Below are 19,033 nucleotides of genomic sequence, written 5' to 3' on the forward strand. Positions count from 1 at the left end.
AATGGCGCCATCGACGAAGCAATTTGGAGTGGCCTCTGGATTCTTGTCAAGTATATTGCCTTGCAAGAGACAACAGAAATCAAAGAAGATCATGATAGCAACCAGGTTATTGTGTCAGAAGAGACTGCACCCAGAGTAGGCTATGGGAAAGAGGTTTAATAGTTCAACAACAAACGTACCAGATCTCATACTTACCTACTTTATTGTAGCTTATCTATCTATCTATTGCTATACAAATCAGTGTTGGGACAAGACTGACAATGTGGTTGCCGGCCCCGCTCGGCTCCGTCTCCGGGACGCGGAAACCTTACAAAACGAGCCGAGTTCCGTGTGTGTGACCATGTCCAAAAGTCCCTTTATATAAAGCAATCCCCTCCCTCTTTATTACAGCTACTAGCACGTATTTGAGTGTCTTATCTCCAAGATCAGTGCTCATCATGGCAGTCCTTTCAACCCTCAAAGAGCTTGCTGAGCAACTCATTGACCCTTACCTGTTCATGAGCATAGCAGTGCGTTTCCTCCCTAGCACAATTCTTGAAGTTATCAGGAATAAAGACTTTCGTACGCTGCTCTCGCCATCTCGGTTCAAGGAAGCTTGGTTTGGAAACTTTTGGGCCTTTATAGGTCCCCAGGTGAAGGCCAACGCGGAGAGCAAAGTTATTCCATTACTTGAAGGACGGGTCAAGAATGGCCGTATGGGAGACGAGGTTGTCGAGAGGCCCATCAACGGAGTTGTTCTTGAGATTGGTGCGGGGACCGGGATGTGGGCGGATGTGTTTGCCAAAGTCAACGTCGGGGTGAACACCGAGGGGAGTGAAGATGGGGAACTCAGACGGAGAAAGGGAGAAGAAAGTGGTTTGACTCGTGTGTACGGCATCGAACCTAACCCCAAGTCCGCGGCAACTCTACGACGAAGAGTAAAGGAGATTGGGCTTGATGGCGTCTATGAGGTTGTCCCAGTGGGCATCGAATCCATCACTGATCCGAAAGCATGGGATGGTCGTATCGAGCCTGAAAGCGTCGACTGCATTGTCACCATTCTATGTCTTTGCAGTATCCCTGAGCCTGAAAAGAACATTAAGCTTCTGTATCAAAGTCTCAAGAAGGGGGGTCGATGGTATGCGTATGAGCATGTTCGCATCGATCAGAGTAGGAGCTTCTTTTTGCGTGCTTACCAATGTGAGTCAATTATTCCCACTCCCACCTGAACATTTTCTGATAAGGATTAGGGGTTACTGGACTCGTGTGGTCACAAGTCATGGGCTCATGCCGAATCTGCCGATCGACTGGCAAAACGTTGAGGGAAGCAGGTCCATGGGAGAAGATCGATTTGGCGCCACCAGTGGGGGAGGCAAGATTTCGTCTTCTTCCCCATGTACTAGGAACATTGACAAAGTAGATGTGCGAGGGTCCTGAGCTTATAGTAACTGACACTGGCATGAAATGAAATACGAGCTATGCATTATGAATATGAAGGGTATCAAATGGAAAGCATTAACGCCTCACAACTCATCATCGTCGTCATCGTCTGACAGGAATATCGACGTTCGTATACTAGATCCTGCGCCTTCTGTCTTGACTTTCTTCTCTTCTTCAACTTTTGTGCTGATCATCTCAGTCTTGATGTTCTCCCTCTTCAGCACATTCTCCTTATTGTCCTTGATATCCTCGTCTTTGAGGGCAGAGCTGATCTCCATTTTATCATCTTTGACCTCTTCTTTTGCGTCTGGATCGTGGGTCTCATCCTTGGCAACATCTTTCACATCCTCTTCCTTGATGATCCCCTCTTGGATCAGCTTGGCTTCTCTCTTCTTGTAGAACAGATCTAGACAATTCCGCCTTGCCTCCTGCGTCCAGCTTTCCACTACGAGTGCAAATTCTGTTGCGTTCGCAAAGCCAAACTCCTTGGCCATCTCGCAGAATTGCCGCAGCTTCGCCTCTTCAGGTGGGTTGTATATGCCGAATAGACCTTCACCACGCTCGTCACCAGGATCAGCAAAGAGGGCGCTCTGACCCTCTTGTGTAGAATACGAAGCCATAGCTGCCCGTCGCGAGAGTTGCTCTTCAATTTTGGACGATCCAATTACCTCACTGTTGTCGTGTGTATACTCGACACCGGCAGAAGTGAGGATGGCTTGTATCGCATCGCTTTTGGGCTTTTTAGCCTTTTTAGAATCCAGCATCCGCTGCTGGTTCTCCGACGTCAGAAGCGAGGCAAGTTGACTCATGCCACCGTCTTCGACGTCCGGTGCTTCGTTCTTGATGATACCGAGGTTCTCTTCATCCTTGGCTGCCTTTTCCATGTCGACATCTACAAGATGCACACCTGCTTTAGCCTCGGCAATATTGGTTTTATTGACAATGTCTTGTAGCAGGCCGCTGTCGTTATGATATAGAAAGATGTTGGCGAGACCAAAGATCTCTCCCTTCCGGTCTGTGTCCTGCTGAACACCCTTGAAGTAACGGCGCTCGGATGATGCAGTGTAACCAATGTTTGCTTGCTGCTGCTTGTATATTTGTCGTGCGTAAACAATTTCTTCAACAGTGCCCAGTGAGATAAGACGAAATACTTCAACGTCGCGAGTCTGGCCAATACGGTAGGCTCGATCTTGTGCTTGAAGATCATAAGACGGGTTCCAGTGAGGGTCGATAATGACGACCTTGTTCGCAGATGTGATATTGAGACCAACTCCTCCGGCTTTGGTCGATATGAGAAAAACGAATTGTGTCGGGTCAGAGTTGAACGTGTCAACAACCTCCTGTCGCACTTCGTAACTCAATGAACCATCCAAATAACTGACGGTATAGCTCGTATTGGTAAATAGATGGTGTAGAATGCGTAGAAGTCGCACACTGTGAGAAAAGACCAACACCTTGTCGCCGTTGCTATGCCAGAACTTGAGCAGTTTCTTCAAGACTTTCCATTTTCCACAAAATTCGGGGTTCACCAGGTTCTTAATCCGGTCCCGGTTATCGTAGACATATTTCCAAGTATCTGGCAAACAGGTTTGTAGTGTTTTGATGTCTGTTTCATGCTTTGCTTCCAGGTCAGTCGTGTGAGGCACGAGAAGGGTCAGATGGTTTGCAAGCTTTTGCAGAACCATCATGCTGGGAAAGACGATGTTCTGCCATCGCCTTCCATCAGGCAGGAGGCTATTACAGCACCATCCTTTCTTCTTGCCTCCACAGCATGGCTCTGAGAGGGTTCGGAGGATTTCGATATCCGCGCTGCTGAGGAAGTTCTCGTAAGCGTCCCTCTGAAAATCCGTCAAGGGGCAAAAAACGACTCGGTCTGTCTTCTTGGGCAACTGATTCGCTATGATAGATTTCATTCGCCGAAGAAAGTATTGGGGTAGAAGGTTATGGACCAGTTTGTCAGCTGTTGTCCTCGCCAAACTGAGTTGAGCTACGGTTGCATCATGAGACTGGCCAACAGTCAGTGGCTTAGTTACCCTCTGCGTCCATTCAGGAAGAGTCCCAAAGTGGCCGGGGTTGGTCCAGTCTAGGAGTGTCCAAAGTTCTTCGTATCGGTTCTGAATTGCCGTGCCAGTCAAGCCAATACGGCAAAGGGCGTTGATCTCATTCAGAGCCTTGGTAGTCTCGGAGGACCTGTCTTTCAACCTGTGGCATTCGTCGGCGATCACTGCGTCCCACTGGACCAAGTTTATGGCACTCCGGCTGTTCTTGTACGTGTCGTAAGTGGTGATCATAATCTCGACTCGACCCGCACGGGCAGTACTCAGAGCATCATCTTTGTTGGCTCCATGAAACAAGTCGGTATGCCACCAGCCCCAACGATCTAACTCATTCTTCCAATTCATGATAAGAGACCCAGGGCATATGATCAGTATCCTCGGGTACCATCTGTCAGGGTACTGGCGAACCTGTCGTAGCCGTTTGGCGTCACGTTCATCACCAGTCTTGCCAAATGCAACAGTCAAAAAGGCCGCCACTTGCACTGTTTTGCCGAGACCCATGTCATCGCCAAGTATACCACCTTCTTGGTAGACAAATTTTCGGTGAAGGAATGATGCACCAGCAACTTGATAGTCTCGAAGGTACTGCGCGATAGATGCCGGGATAAGACCTGCGGATTGGGGCAACTCAATGTCCTTGTACGGTCGTGAGGGCTTGATACCACTACTCTCTGGAAACTTTGGTCGCTCTTCTAATTCTCTGAGTCGTCCTGTTTCTTCAAAATGGATTCCAGAGTAGTCCGGGGGTATCATCAAAGCAGCGTCATGGTGGAGTTTCCTCTTATTGTCAAACTTTCGCCTGCGCTTGATGAGATATTCGGGCAAGTCTGCCATTTCAAAGTCCTCTTCAGGGACTTCTTTTTTTGCATCAGCATCTTGGCCACCTTTCTTTCGCGTTGACTTTCGTTTGCCGCGACGTTTTTTTGGCTTGGTAGGTAGATCATCCTCATCGCCTGTCCACTCAACCTTCTCTTCGATTTCGGTTTCATGTTTCCTTTTTTGTACCGATTTTGAGGGAGTAGGACTATTCAAGCCGGTCTCCGAAGCCTTATCATCATCGTCAAGTATTTCTATTACTTCTGGCTGTAATAGAGGCATGTCGGAAAGTGGTACGAATGGTTCAAGTGCATGGGTCGTGAAACGCGTAGTGACGCGATCCGATCATGATGTAAGGAACGAAAGCACGTGACTTTAAGAGATCCTGTCTATGGCAAAGGCATACATACCTCTGCTAATCTGCAAAGGACACTTATTTCACACAATAGAAGTTTATTAGTTGGAACATAAATACGTGGACATGTTCAAGTGCATAGATACGAATATTAAGTTGTAGTCAACATGCATAAAAGACATGCTCCACATGCTCCTTGGTCTGAGATCAAACTACAAACTGCACCGCCACAAAGATCGCTGTAAGCACTCCGCTTGCAATGCAAACCCAAATGATCCTATCGCCAATCGACAACTCTGAATCCTTCAGACAAGGTCTCAATCACTGAAGTAGCAACGAAGATTGGTGACGCTTCTATCGCCAGACTCTTTCCAAGTGTTTAGAAAGAAAAGGCATAAAATTTGGTGTTCTGAGTCCTCACATCGATTCAAGGTTCAAGTTGACAGGACCTTAATTCTGATAGCGATCAATGGAAAAGGTTAGCCGGCCACATGAAGACACCCTTGTCGCTCATCTGCCGATGGTTACGAGGCGGGTCTGCCAAGGAGCCTGGGCCTGGGTCACATACAGACAATCACCATGTTGCAAAAAAAGACAAGACGTAGATGTTAAGGAAACGTTGGATTGATGGGTATCGAATTAATTAATAAAAAGCCCAGTGCATTATGCCTTGAGAGCCAATCCAGCATGCGCCTCCATCCGCAAGTAAACAAAGGAAATAAGGAACTGATATCGCATTGCGTCCATGCCCGTCGTAAAATCGGCGTCCAAACTCGTAAGCGCGGATCACCGGCGTGAGGTATCAAAGCGAAGCCAAGGTTGCGCAAATAGAAACACAGAGCTTCCAGCCGACTGCGCGTACCCGGTCGACACGGCAGTCATTGGTGTCTTGGCCGTCAGACAGCATGTCGCATGGTCCAGGACAACCGATGACCGACCACTTATTGACGATGGTTGGAAAGCGGGGTACTCATTAAGCCATTAGGGAAGCGCCGTGGCCCTGAGAAGTCAAGTGCGGTAAGGCTTAGTACTTCAGGATGATGTATAGAGCGTGGATAATACCGGGAATGTAACCTGAGGGCGAGTTAGTCAACTGTTGAGCGACACGTAGAGATGGCTTTGAGTGCTGGCTTGAGCCTGTGCCGGAGGGATCGGGTGCAGGGGTTGAGTTGAATTGACAAATGACTTACCCAGAATGGTGAGGAGGATGTTGATGAAGAAGTCGGCACCACAACCACGCTCGAGGAAGACACCGACGGGAGGGAGGATGATGGCAAGGATGATCTTGCAGATGTCGCTGAAGAAGATGTTAGTATATGCCGTGATGCTTCTCTATTGCGCCAGTATTCTCAACAGCTCGAGATGACCATCCTGTGATATCTTGCGACAGCTTCGACTGCGGATCGCTCGGGATGACGTCGTCGTTCAGTCGAGAATACTAGAAGAGGTCGGCTTACCTAGCGGTGAAAGGCATGTTGTCGGTTGTGAAGACGAGGAATTACTCGAAAATGTGTGAGATGATTGTTGTTGAAAAGTTGTTTAGGGAACTTTGTTAGGCTTGGGTTGTTATAGGATGGGAGAAAAAGGTTCGGTGGGATGGTGGGAAACAGAGTCTTTTATACAGACTCGGACATCCACGGACCAAGCAACAGTATAACATCACATCACATCACATCACACACCCGAACCAGAAACCTACCCAAGGAAGGTACGGTAGGTACTGTACTGAACCTTCCTGCTAATCACGCTGCTTCCAACTTTCCCTGACCAAGCAACGGTAAGAGTGTCCGCGCAACCTCAACCGCTGCACTCTGCGCTCTGGGCACTGCGTCATCGACCCAACAAGGATGTGGCAAGCCACAGGGACGATATTTCGCTACGAGCCAGTCGTAGGCCAAGCAAATGCCGCCCTGCTTGGTCAATTTTTACCGCCTGACCATGGCCTACCTGAAATTGTGCAGTACAATAGGTACATAACAAGCTTGGGTGAGGTCGGGCTAGCCCGGCCCCCCCAGTCATGTTGTATTAGTCGCAGATTTGACAGGGGTTGCTAGGGCTACGTCATGAGGCGCATGTCTTATTGTGGCTGGGGCAAACCATTTCACCAACAATAACGAGCGCAAAACACCATCAGAAGGATGCCCAGCATCAGATAAACGAAAGGATTCGTCAATCGATATTCGTTGATCTTTGTGGCTGAGTTTTCGGACATTTTGGTCTTCTGATGCCAATTTGAACCTCAAATCTCGATATTCGTCTCAGAATACTGTAATTAACCGCTGTCGCATTTGACTAAAGTCTTTGCATGAGTCTCAGCCTCCTGGATATCGCAAGCGATGTGACAAGGCATTGCAGATTACTGAGATATGCAATGTGCCTGATAACAAGATTGCCTGACACACTACTGTCGTAATGTGTACGTTACTGGGTAAACTGGCTTTCAGTACCACCACAAGATCAAAGATGCCGAGTCTACCGACACCCAAGACTTAGCGGCAAGGTCAATTTAACATGCACTGCCTAAAAAGGAAACATGATTGCTGCTAGATTTTTCTCTTGCCATGCTTCTTTCAGCCTTCCCTGCTCGTCTGTACCCGCTGAAAATTCTTCCTGATTTATTTTTCTAGGCGTGGCTTTTCAAAACTTGCACTAAATTCAGCTTGGCTCTTGGCTCTTGGCTCGGTTAATGCTGTTCAGTGATTTTCATGTTTCAAAAGACTTGAAGCTACGGATACGCGTCAGTGCCAAGCATCTACTCAAGTCCCAAGTCCTTGCATCACGGCCTCACCGGCACTCAAGTGGAGGGCCAAGAGAGAACAGCTCGGCAGCCCCCTTTCAACAAGTCTAGATTCGCCTCTGCATCTGCTAGGGGAAGACACCAATAACGCACACAGGCAAATTGTTCATCGTAATAGTAATGAGCCCATCTTAAAGTCTAACTTGACTTTATGATATCAGTAGAGAACAGGATGATATCAGCGTCAGTACATGGGAAATCTGGGGTCATATCTAAAGTTTGGAGCCAACCCTAGGTGCAGGGCTGCGTACGGGTCGCCCAATGAAGATTAGGTCTGCTTTTGATCTGATATCTAAGCCCGGGCAAGGGTCATTACTACAGATTTACGGATATCCGCTAAGCAGCTACAGCCACATTACTCTGGAAGCATGGGTGAATACAGACTTATTAGGGCATTAACTACGGAAACAAAGTACGGAGTACGGAGTACCTGTTGTTGATTCCGAAGTGTGCCTTGAGCATCCTCGTATGATCTTATTAGGCAAAGCCACAGTTTGTCACTTTTCTTTCCAGTAGTGCGCTGAATCCAGAGGTCTAAATCCAGCTTAACCAATAGACGAAACCTAAATATGCGTTGTCAAGTACCAGGCTTCATATGAGAGCCTCGTCTGATACAGGGTAAAAAGTCATTTGTAGAAGAACAATATTTTAAGGTGCCATTAAAATACGTTGCCATCGAAGCCATATATGTATTTAAACGGCAGGACTTGGTAAGCGGTATGATGAGTCGCCATCATGATAGCAACGAACCAGGTGTATGTACTGTGTAGTTGAAAGGTATGTCTTATAGACAGTACACTGCCTATCTGCTAAGCCACTTGCTGTACTTTGTACATATGAGGCTCATCGTCTTTCAAAACACATGTATAGTACCTACCTAAGATACGAATGCGATGGCTATAAGTGCCCAGCCATTGAGTAGGCGTACCAGGTGTGATTTCAGGCACGACGGAGACAAATCCCTCGGCACACGACAACAGCTTGACTTGTCATACGTAATGAAGGTGGCCCGGGTAGATCCCGGATCGTGGATCTGCAGAGCATCTGGCATCCTTCTCTGGTGCATGTTAAGGACTGGTGGGATGAATAATTTGTTTCCAATCACGGGAAAGACTGGTCCCTCCAACATTTCCATGTGTCGGCGTGACATGCTATGACTGCGATCCAATAAATGACTTGGATAACGTAATTGTAAACTTTAGCCTGGAGTCCAGTTCGCAGATAGTAGGGGAATAATCTCGACATGATACTCGATATAGCAAAGTTCAGGCATCCATATGATATAGAATTATATATTTTCATCCCTGTGATGACAGGCGATGTTGTTATATGAAGGACTTTTTATCTCATACTATACTCGGTATATATTCAGCCCTGAGCAAAGATCTAAATCCTAACCCGGCCATTATGGAGATGTAGGGTAGGGCTGGTGGTAGGTCTTACGAACCAATATCTCATTCCTCCTTCATCTCAGGAGTAACCTCCCAACGCCTTCCATAAAAGACAGTGCCCAGAAGCTGAGAGCCAACGATGTATCCAAGGTAGGCTCCAACAACAATCGTAACGGGCCACTTCTGCCACTCACGGTCCCAGTCGAGAGGGATAGGGACAGATCCAAGCCACGCTCCAACCACGGTTCCGAGAAAGCCGCCAAATGTCTGATCGAAAGGAGCAGACACACCAACAACGGCCTGCAGGGGAACGGGATCGGAACCTCGAACGTAGAAGACAGGATATATCGCGAGGAGGGCGATGTGAGCACAGCACAAGAAGGTGTGGGGAACGTGAGTGAGGAACGGCGCGCCGAAAAGGACAAGTAGAATATGGAGGGCGGGCGTTAGGATGAGCGCTAGAAGTAAAGAAATAACAGCGGTCTGAGCCAATGATGTTAGCTTTGCAAATTGCATACATATATAATCAACCACTTACAGGGAAAGACTTTGCTTCCCTTCCATCCGATGACTTCTTCTCACCGGGACGCGGCTTCTTAGATGACAAGGAGGATCCCGCTGGGGGAAGACTCAGCATCAAGTAGACTGCCTGGATAGCAGCGACTACAGGAAGACCAGTCTGAAGAGATGTGACAGGGTCGGCCACCAGGGCATCGAACCGCCAGTAGAATAGGCCAGCAAGGAGTACCGAATGAGCAATTGATGCTGGCAGGGCGAGGGGAGAGTTGACAAGAGGAATCGCGGGAACGGCGGCCTTGGGCGCGGGCTGTTGCTGGGCAGGCCCGCTCTTGATGAGAGTCGTGGACATGGTGACGGGGTCGACAAGAGGCATTAATTGATTTGTAAAGGAGTGGCTTGAGCAATTGCTCGTTCGTTCGGGCGTACGTGGTTGCTCGTCTCGTCTTGTCGCGATCACCAATTGACTGGGGGTTTATCTCCAACAGGGTGCTTTAGCTTAGCTGGACTTGACAGCTTGAACTTGCTGGGGTCCAGACTGTCACTATCACGTTTTGAATCACATGACCGTCGGCTCCGAGATCCACTCTGCTCCGTGTCGTTATGCTCCGGTTGTCTATCGAATCGGTCCCAAGAACCGACCCGTGTTACCACTTTTAGACACAGAATCCTCCGATATGGATTACAGACTCGGCACAGGATGAGGAGGAGGGATGGTTGAACTATGCTGTTTCTGTGTTTCGGCATCAACGAGAACTACGGCAATCATATCATGGATATCATCAACCGCATCTCATGCAACCATCAATCTAGGCTGTCAACCTGGAACAACGCAGCCATGCAGTGTCAGAGATATTGGCTAGAACGTGATTAGAAGAGACAGGGCTGTTGGTTTTGGGGTACGCAGGAGAGCGCCGTGAGTGGCCAGACAGCGATCATATCATCATATCATGGCGAACCTTGTTGTTTTCTCACGGCCGAGACCTGTGCAGTAACCTCTTGTGGCCATTTCGGGGAGCGGCGAAGCGAAAGTCATTGCTCCCTTTTGGGATCCAGAATTTCATTTAGGGCAGTCATCAACATCAGTCGATAAATCGAGGTGTTGACGGAATAAACAGGGTGGTAGCCAGCATGTGCCAATTGACCAATCGCCTGCGTCGCCGGTCCCCGCCGACTCGATCAGAATGGCACCACAACCGCCCAAATCGTGCCATGAAGGACTGCCTGACAGTGCCTGTGCTGCTGACTCATTTCACAGACACTGTTCTGATTGGCTCTTTGTATTACACCCTTTAGTTCCCCAGGATCGGGAACCCAAGCAGTGGCATGATGATATTCAAACCAGATGAAATCTGACCACTATGGATGTGTCCGGCTGCGTGGGTGCTGGGAACTCGCCGTTGGAAGGAATCAAATTACCAAGTTGGTCCCGATATAGAAAAATTGATCTGCATTTTTTGTTTGTATAAGAAGATGGCATGTACCGTTCCCAAAGTGGTCTTCTCTCCTCATCACAATCATCAACCATCAACAGCTTCAACAGAGCAATAACAACCTCTCTCCACTCCATCTAAATCACCACTCAATTTTTCGAGTATAATACTCTTATTAATTCCTTGACTTGATCCAACTCAACTACCACTTTCTACAAAAAAAAAAATCAACCCAATCAATCAACATGTCTCCCATCGTTGCTCGATCTGCCGCCCGCGCTTTTCAGACTCGCCAGTTCTCTCTTCTTACTGCGATGCGAAATGCCGGCCGAGCCATGGAGTCTCATCCCTTTGAGCGTCTTCCCATCACTCAGAAGCCTGCTTCTCCTGATTACGCCAAGATGTTCAAGCGAGTTGGCAGCCAGGCTCTCTTGTAAGTTGACAACCACATACACTTACTCCTCTACTTGCAAATGACTAACTATTCTCTCAGCTTCTTCCCCGGCTTCGCTGTCATCCTTGGCTGGCCTTGGGCTGCCCAGTATGCCTTTGACGGTAAACTGTAAAGGATAAACCAACAACATTCTCTGATCTTTTGGATCAACTTCGAACGAGCAAGACCTGACGGTATCGCTTCTCGATAACGGCATTTATACATGGCTATTTGAATATTGGGACCGATTGGGACAATATACAGTCACTTGTATATAGCATTGGAAGGCGTTGGGGTGCATTTTGAATAGGAGGGTGTCTAGAGCATTCGACCTACGACTACATATGATACATTTCTTAGACATACCATAATTCCATATGTTCAACAAACATCAAGTTCATTCACTCTTCTCTCATTTGAATGTTATCTTTTTATATATAACAGTTCTTCAAGGTCATAGATACCCCGCTTAGTACACGGTGATATTGCATTAGATACATCATCGAACACTCCATGCATGAACAATATGGGGTAACAACCGACCAACATCCCTGACAACTTTATCGACAGCATCGTACATATGAAACGGTGTCTCGGCAATCTTCAATAACCACCCAGATACGCCGAGTTATACCCCGAATGATACGATTCCACAGACTTGTAGCCCGATACCTTCTTGACCTTCTTCCTGCCTGTGAACCTGCCCAAGACAAAGGCAGCAGCAAGAAGAAATGGTGCACCAACGCCAACCCCGAGAACGACACCGTTGTGCCACTTTACATTCTGCTTCTGCTTAGCTATCGTGCGTTGCGTTTCGAGATATGGCACCACGTCGTCATCCACGACTATGAAATGTTGGGACTTGTCCATCCAGGGGTCACCATGAACTTGACCCTTGCCTTCATCAGGTCTATCGGGTTGTGAGACAGCCCAGACGTTCATGAGGTTACTGGCAGCGGCTTTGACTTGTTCTGCGTCGATATCGTCGTTGTCTTTGTTGGGAAAGTCGCTGGCTAGGTCGCTAAACTTAAAAGTATATGACTTTTCTTTGTTTTTGAGCTCTATTCTTCCGTTAGTCTGTCATGATTGTAAGTGATAGTAATGTTTCGAGTTGTACTTTTACTCCATGTCAAACTACTCGAGTTGCTTGGCCGATCCGTGTCTCTCACAAAGTGCCACTCAATGAGAGTGGCATATTTGTCATCTGTCCCCTTCCAGCTAATCGTATATTCTTGATCCCATAGAACCAGTGCTGGGTTCTTTCCAAAGTTGTTGGGAGACTCTGGCCAGGTGTTCTCGGGGTATGAACAGCCTTTCGCAGTATCTTCACCGATGGTTGAGCACCATACAAACGAGGTGACACATATAGCATCGTCTTGCTGGCAAAGCCACCTATCTTTAGCGGGATCGAAGGCATTGACTGAGGGGATCGTCGATGCCATAGTGGCAGCGATCAGAAGTTTGTTGACCATTGTCGCTGAGTTGAGTTACTGTGGTAGTTGAGCCACCTGCACCATTGTCTGAGTCTCAATTCGAGATAAATAATGATAATTCAGCATCATTGTTAAAGTGTTAATCACGGCAAGATTTAAATTTTGGCTAAACAAATAACTAAAGGCGGTATAGCGTTCAAAGACGCCTTCGGTGACTATACTCTACAAGATCTGGTAAGGTGTTGACTCACCGTTACTCTCTCATGTCTGTTTGCGGACCGTTGCCCAGGCAAAGATATGATCGCCAATTCGATTTTTTTCCTCTAATAGGAGTGAAACAGACTAAAGAAGCTAATATATGTATACCTCTCGAGTCTTTAGAGTACGTTGCGCGGGACGTTTGTTCCTAGTGTTAGTACCTAGACACTGAAAGCATCATATGCATCAACTCATTCAACCAGCCACTATACTCTAAATTATACACAATCAGATTTACCTTTTCCATATGCAAATGTCAAGATCCCGGTGTCGTATGTTTTAGGGTTAACGAGGCTGCTTTAAGCAATCACTAATACTCCCTATGTAGGTTGATTGCCGATAATAATTGGATGCCACGAAATGAACAAAGTAGCCCATGACCATTCTTCAACATATAGAACTCTAGAGGTAAACAATCTCGCCATTAACTCCTTCATGATAATATTCTGCAAAGTAAACCCAGCAACGCCATTTCCACCCCTTCCGACAAGACTATGATGGCAATCCATCTCTATGTACATCTAATCAAATGTCCTTTACAGTCTTCTAAATAAGTTCTCCTTCACCATCGTCAACAAGGTCATCATCCTCTTCCCAATCAACATGAGCTGCCATTTCCTCTGCTCTTCGCTGGACTTCTGCCAATCCCGAGAGCTCTGCCACATATTCCTTCTCTTGCAATGCCCTCTTCACAAATCCCCAGCCGTCATGACGATATGCATTGAGGATCTTAGGACTGCATGCACTACAGCAGTCGTAAGACTGACCACGAATGACAATTTGCTGAAACGTCGAAGTATAGCCTCGGATCTGGTGAGGAACCAGTCCTAATGCATGATCGGGAGGATCTCTTTCTGGAATCACTCCTGAAGTTGGCTGTGGAGCAGGCGCATCCTTACCAAGGGGGTGTTGCAACAAGCTTGTCAAAAGTTCCACCAGAAGTGCAGAGGCAATTGGTGCGACTCCAGGACGGGTAACGGTGCATTGCTGGTCGAGAGTCTGATCCTTTTGTGACTAAAAGAAGGTTAGTTGTGGAGGTGAAAATACTGGTTAGAACTTACATCTGCCGGAGCAACAACATCATTGCAAAAGTAACAGCCCAGGGGTGTCTGCCCTTCAGGACTAGTTTCAGCACCATGTCGCATAACAACGTATGAATCGAATCCCAACGCAGCATTCATAACAATCTTGCCTGCGGCTTTGCCCATAACAGTTGGCAGCCATCGTGATTCTCTAGAATCCATAAGTAGGAATATGGCGTCGTGCTCGTTAATAAGCTTCTCTAGCTTCTGGTAGTCTTCTTTTGTCTTGGTTTCGTCTGTGAAGGGGTGTCCAAGCATGGGAACGGATAGCGCGTGTCCCTCGCTGTCGACACCAGGATATATTTCTTTCAGCGCCTCAGCCGCTCGGAGCGCTTTGGGTTTTCCTCCTTCAAGACAATCGTTGAAGTTAAACAGCGGCTGGCGTACAGGATTGGAGAACGACACTCGGCCATAATCCACAAACGTGATCTTTCGAACGCCCCAGCCCATCAGATTTCTTGATACATAACTTCCAAGAGTGCCGGCGCCCAAAAGCAGACACTTTGTATTCTTGATGGTCTCCAGATTCAGGTTAGGGGCGATTCTCCATTTCATGAGCTTCAAATTCAGATCAACTGAGCTATCGGCGAGTCGTGCTGGGTCCATGTACTCGCCCAGGTTCACTTGTTGCGCCTGGAGCTTGCCGTTGCTTGACCGAGCCCAGCCAGTAACTTTGGGCATTTCGGTAATGTCTAAATTCTCGACGGGATCCATCTCGATTGTGAGAATCACGCTCTTAGCCTCGTGTCTCTTTGCCCAAGTGTCGCGATAGCAAATAACTTTGGTCTTGGTCAGGCGGAAGCGGTGTCGGATGAGGATCAAGAAGTTTCGCAAAGGCCACCCAGGCGCCTCTGGGTATGTCGAAGGGTCAGTGAATGCCACATAGCGGTCTTCCTCGGGCACCTGATCAAAGAAGCCAGTCTCGAAGTCACGCAGTGAGCCAATCTCCCAATGAAAAGGAAGCTCCTGGGGCGTGTCGGGATCGTCGGTCTCCCGTCTTCCGGGAACCTTCTTCGCCAGGAAAAAGCCACGCTCACGAGCGTCAACACTGTATCTCCAAGTCCCAACTCTGTCAACGAGAGCTGTGGTTTCCTGTGAGGTTAAGCGTTCGGCTGGGCCTGACCGTTTCCATACAGGATCGGAATGCAGGGCTGGGAAAGCAAACCAGTACGTGAACTTGTACTTCTTGAGGTCGGCATATGAAAGTATAATAAAGGAGGACAGGAGAGATGGAACAGAGTAGATACTGCCATCTTTGATCGCATCCCATACCTGATGGTGTCAGCTAGATCATCATATTTGATAAGGAAAGAAATACCTGTCGTCCAGCGGTCCTCAGCATGGCGGGCTTATCTGTGTTTTTGAAATCCTCAAGAGTGTTCACATTTCTAATGATGCCCTCGGCTCGCATTGTGGCAAGGGGTGAACTGGGCTCATTAGTTCTGTTGTGGTCAGAGAAGAAGTGCGCGAAGGCAAACAAGATACCTACTTGCCGCTCGTGAGAGCATTTCCTAGTATTTGTAACCGACAGCTGGACTCGGGCTCTTCGGAACGCGGTTCATAGAGTCCAAGAACGCTTCGGGCTGAGTCGTCAAGTTTATCGTGGTCAAGCTTTGAAGCGAAAAGTGCGGAATAAAAAGGCAACTCGATCTCCGAAATGAACGGAGCAAACTGCAAAGGCTTCGCCATAGTGACGGTAGAGCTGCTGCTCGGGGTTGAATGTTTGGCTGTGATTTCCTATGAAGCTGACCAAGATGCAACGTAGTTACTAATGTATAGAGTGAAGTAGGGCTGAGGCGGGGTGGACGGGAGTTGACAAGGTTAAATACTGCTGCCAAAAAGCGTTTTCGAAGGCTATTCTTAGTTCGAGGCCTGTGGGTGGTTCACAATAGGCTCTGTAAGAGTCAATGTAAATGTTCTTGCACGGCTGACACAGTGAGGCTGTCACTTGATGAGAAGGTCACTCATCACAAGACGACAGATGATGTATGTGGTTATCGATTAAAGAAACAGGCAGGTGCCTTCCCTCCCAGGCACTTGCCCGAGCATGGATGGTACCCTAGCCGCCCCACGGCGGGGTAGGTATTGCGGACAGAATGAACGGCCTAACTTATCAGTTGCCTTTCTGAGCCTTATCAGTCCGGGTAGTGTCCTACACATAGTTTGAGCTCTAGGGTAGCAATTATGGCAATTTGAACTATTTTCAACTGTCTAAGTACTCCTAGTAAATATCAAGACATTAGGGGTCGTGGCTATAGATAGCTATTGTGGAACCTTTATATATTTCATATCTTGAGGTTTAGCTTTGTGCCTGTGGTTTTCTTTCCACCACGGTAAACTATCCATCTACCTGTTGTTGTTTGTGAGCTGTTGTTGCCAAGATCCTTTAAGCCAAATGAGTGACTGACTGGATATCCTCGTGACTTCAACACTTCAGCAACAAAGGATCGAATTGCTAAGATCCCATTCTCAAAGTCAACCATAAACAAAGACCCCTTGACGGACAATTTACCATCACCCCGAGCTACAAGTGATGCAATCTCATTGCAACCACACTATCGGTAGATTCAAGGTTTACGCCTTTTTCAGATTTATTTCCACTGTTCACCACAAGAATGTGAAAATCTCTCCATCTTATTACCAAGAGATTTGTGTCTGATACAGTTCCGGCAGCATCCCTTTGTCGGGACGGTTGGAACGCAGATATAGTGCCTATATATATACCGTTACGCTAAATCGAGATCGCGGACTGAGACAAATCATAAAATCGTAAGATGGACTGATGCAAAGACAGACGTCTTTTGTCGGCCGCTTGCAAGGTAGAGAGATACCGTTTTCGAACTTCAGCCGACCTTCTAGAAGAACAGAGCTGAAAATTGGTTGCACAAATCAATTACCCCACACTCACGTTGGTGCGATGTGAGACGCGCATAGTGCTTGCCTACGCGTTAAATGGCCATGCAGAAATCTTAAGGCGGGTAACATTGTCCCTTTGTCCCCGTCCTCACAAACAAACGGGCGTCGGTAAATTCATCAAATCCTACAAAATGCTCATCGGTGTCTGTGGAAGTAAATTTACCTCATAACCCAACCAAGAGAGCTCATAAACTTACATTATCAACTCAGGTATCTGCTCTGGCAAAAAGACGGTGGCCCAATATCTGGTTCAGCACCATGGCTTCAAACACCTCTATCTGCAGCCGTCATCGCAGACAGCGCCGTCCAATCCCTCTCTTGACGGAGAATCAGCTTATTCTGAGGGTCAAGGCACGGAATCTCCGTTGCAGTCCCAATCAAACGACTCGACGGCCTTCAAAGGCGCTCTAACTTCCACGGCGCTCACCACCAATAATGGCTACAAGTCATCCTCTGAAACCACACTGACCCTCCGGGCTGGTTCGCAGTATGTATTTTCTACGCCCGAGGAGCTTCTCGACTTTGTTACAAAGCAATGGCGCAGCCGCTATGTCACCACCGACATCCCCACGGAGGATGTCCTGGATGTTTTCCTCCGCCGGCCCTTCTTCATGCTCCTCTCGGTTGACGCACCATTGACGGTCCGCTGGCGCCGGTTTCAAGAGCGTGCAAGACAGAGGCATGCGGGAGGGCCTGACATGAGCCTAGAAGACTTTGTCGCGGAGAGCGATGCCCACTTGTACGATGCTCAGAAGGGCTTGTCTCCCCTCATCTCGCGTGCCGTCGTGAGACTTCTCAACACCTCGTCGTCCCTAGCCCACCTCTACGCGACCCTTGGAAAGTTAGATATTCCAAACCCTGATCGGCTACGCCCGGGATGGGATCTCTACTTTATGGAATTGGCGTCACTGGCTGCTCAACGCTCTAACTGCATGAAGCGTAGAGTTGGATGCGTGCTCGTAGGTAAAGAGCGCAGGGTCATCAGCACTGGTTATAACGGAACGCCACGGGGACTACAGAACTGTGCTGACGGAGGGTGCCCTCGATGCAATGACGGCAACAGCTCAGGAGTGGGCTTGTCGACTTGTCTATGCATTCATGCCGAGGAAAATGCCCTGTTGGAAGCTGGCCGGGAGAGGATACGCGAGGGCTCTATTCTTTACTGCGACACGTGTCCCTGCCTTACGTGCAGTATCAAAATTTGTCAAGTGGGCATCAGTGAGGTTGTCTACGCCCATACATACAGCATGGATAACGATACAGCCCGAGTGTTCAGGGAGGCAGGCGTAAAGCTGAGACAGTTCATACCAGTAAGTGCATGGAACCCCTTTCTAGGTCAAGAGCTGAATGATAATCACGAGATTATCATTGTGTAGCGCCCAGGGAACTCTATCACTGACTTAATTCTAGCCACCAAATGGCCTGATTCATCTCGAGAAGATGGAACTTTACTAGATCGTCGGTATCTCGCCCGTCTCACTCCTGTTCCCTGCCATGTCTTTGCCGAGAAGTTCGGGTAAGATAAGCTGGTTTATGTCCGGATTGTGGCTTGGTAAAATCCAGCGTGATGATTGAGATGCTTCAACAGGATACGATGATGATGAGACCTTGCTGAAGATCGTCAGCTGCAATGGCATGCAAAATATCGCTCATCTCGATCCTCCCTTCACGAGGAGGTGCATACGAGATGAGACTTTCTCCTGAAGACTACACTACAGATGGTGTTGAAGCTACCCCTCGCCTTCTCCCTTGCGAACGTGATGTCCAATTGTCCAATCAAATACTTTGGGCCATGCGCATGCAGTGCCAGTTCTGAGCCGAGCCCGCTTGAAGCAATGCTACGTCGAGTTTCCACGATAGTGACCAACCAAGGAGTCGAATGGGATGCGTTTGCATTGCCAGCGTGGCCCGTTATTGAGGCCAGCCGGTTTTTGTCTGAATCCCCATTCCAAGACCCCCAAATGACAACGAACCGCAGAATTTGGCATGTAGGGTAAACCAAGTCCACTTGGTCGCAGTCAAAGGCCCCGGCAAGGTCAAGCCACTTTGCGTCATGGTGTTTTTTTGTGTGTTTTCGGTTTCGGAAAACGGTGCGCTTGGGTGTCAGGCTGGCTCAGTTCCTGACGG

At 48.0% G+C, this 19,033-nt stretch overlaps 8 protein-coding genes across 8 annotated transcripts; 3 read left to right on the plus strand and 5 right to left on the minus strand.

The window, feature by feature from the left end:
* Positions 1–437: 437 nt before the first annotated feature.
* Positions 438–1,399, plus strand: FGSG_10220 (uncharacterized protein; the record flags this gene model as incomplete). The annotated part of the gene is made up of 2 exons (XM_011320865.1): positions 438–1,179; positions 1,230–1,399. The coding sequence occupies 2 exons, from the start codon at positions 438–440 to the stop codon at positions 1,397–1,399; spliced, it is 912 nt and encodes a 303-aa protein (XP_011319167.1).
* A 103-nt stretch (positions 1,400–1,502) lies between these two features.
* FGSG_10221 (uncharacterized protein) lies at positions 1,503–4,574 on the minus strand (the record flags this gene model as incomplete). Its single annotated transcript, XM_011320866.1, has 1 exon — positions 1,503–4,574. One exon carries the CDS (start codon positions 4,572–4,574, stop codon positions 1,503–1,505), a length of 3,072 nt encoding a protein of 1,023 aa, XP_011319168.1.
* A 93-nt stretch (positions 4,575–4,667) lies between these two features.
* Positions 4,668–6,401, minus strand: FGSG_10222 (uncharacterized protein). Its single transcript, XM_011320867.1, has 3 exons — positions 6,105–6,401; positions 5,838–5,944; positions 4,668–5,721 (listed from the first exon to the last, which is right to left on the minus strand). Exons 1-3 carry the CDS (start codon positions 6,119–6,121, stop codon positions 5,672–5,674), a joined length of 174 nt encoding a protein of 57 aa, XP_011319169.1. The 5' UTR covers positions 6,122–6,401; the 3' UTR covers positions 4,668–5,671.
* Positions 6,402–8,898: 2,497 nt separating this feature from the next.
* FGSG_10223 (glycosylphosphatidylinositol anchor biosynthesis protein 11) lies at positions 8,899–9,703 on the minus strand (the record flags this gene model as incomplete). The annotated part of the gene is made up of 2 exons (XM_011320868.1): positions 8,899–9,336; positions 9,374–9,703. 2 exons carry the CDS (start codon positions 9,701–9,703, stop codon positions 8,899–8,901), a joined length of 768 nt encoding a protein of 255 aa, XP_011319170.1.
* A 1,168-nt stretch (positions 9,704–10,871) lies between these two features.
* FGSG_10224 (uncharacterized protein) lies at positions 10,872–11,621 on the plus strand. The gene is made up of 2 exons (XM_011320869.1): positions 10,872–11,217; positions 11,278–11,621. The coding sequence occupies exons 1-2, from the start codon at positions 11,030–11,032 to the stop codon at positions 11,348–11,350; spliced, it is 261 nt and encodes an 86-aa protein (XP_011319171.1). The 5' UTR covers positions 10,872–11,029; the 3' UTR covers positions 11,351–11,621.
* Positions 11,622–11,820: 199 nt separating this feature from the next.
* FGSG_10225 (uncharacterized protein) lies at positions 11,821–12,689 on the minus strand (the record flags this gene model as incomplete). The annotated part of the gene is made up of 2 exons (XM_011320870.1): positions 11,821–12,278; positions 12,353–12,689. 2 exons carry the CDS (start codon positions 12,687–12,689, stop codon positions 11,821–11,823), a joined length of 795 nt encoding a protein of 264 aa, XP_011319172.1.
* A 765-nt stretch (positions 12,690–13,454) lies between these two features.
* Positions 13,455–15,679, minus strand: FGSG_10226 (uncharacterized protein; the record flags this gene model as incomplete). Its single annotated transcript, XM_011320871.1, has 4 exons — positions 13,455–13,922; positions 13,970–15,262; positions 15,309–15,432; positions 15,480–15,679. 4 exons carry the CDS (start codon positions 15,677–15,679, stop codon positions 13,455–13,457), a joined length of 2,085 nt encoding a protein of 694 aa, XP_011319173.1.
* Positions 15,680–17,037: 1,358 nt separating this feature from the next.
* Positions 17,038–18,361, plus strand: FGSG_10227 (uncharacterized protein; the record flags this gene model as incomplete). The annotated part of the gene is made up of 3 exons (XM_011320872.1): positions 17,038–17,059; positions 17,117–18,216; positions 18,317–18,361. 3 exons carry the CDS (start codon positions 17,038–17,040, stop codon positions 18,359–18,361), a joined length of 1,167 nt encoding a protein of 388 aa, XP_011319174.1.
* Between the last annotated feature and the right edge of the window lie 672 nt (positions 18,362–19,033).

The sequence above is a fragment of the Fusarium graminearum genome, chromosome 1 (genome assembly GCF_000240135.3).
Source record: "Fusarium graminearum PH-1 chromosome 1, whole genome shotgun sequence".
NCBI classification, from domain to species: domain Eukaryota; kingdom Fungi; phylum Ascomycota; class Sordariomycetes; order Hypocreales; family Nectriaceae; genus Fusarium; species Fusarium graminearum.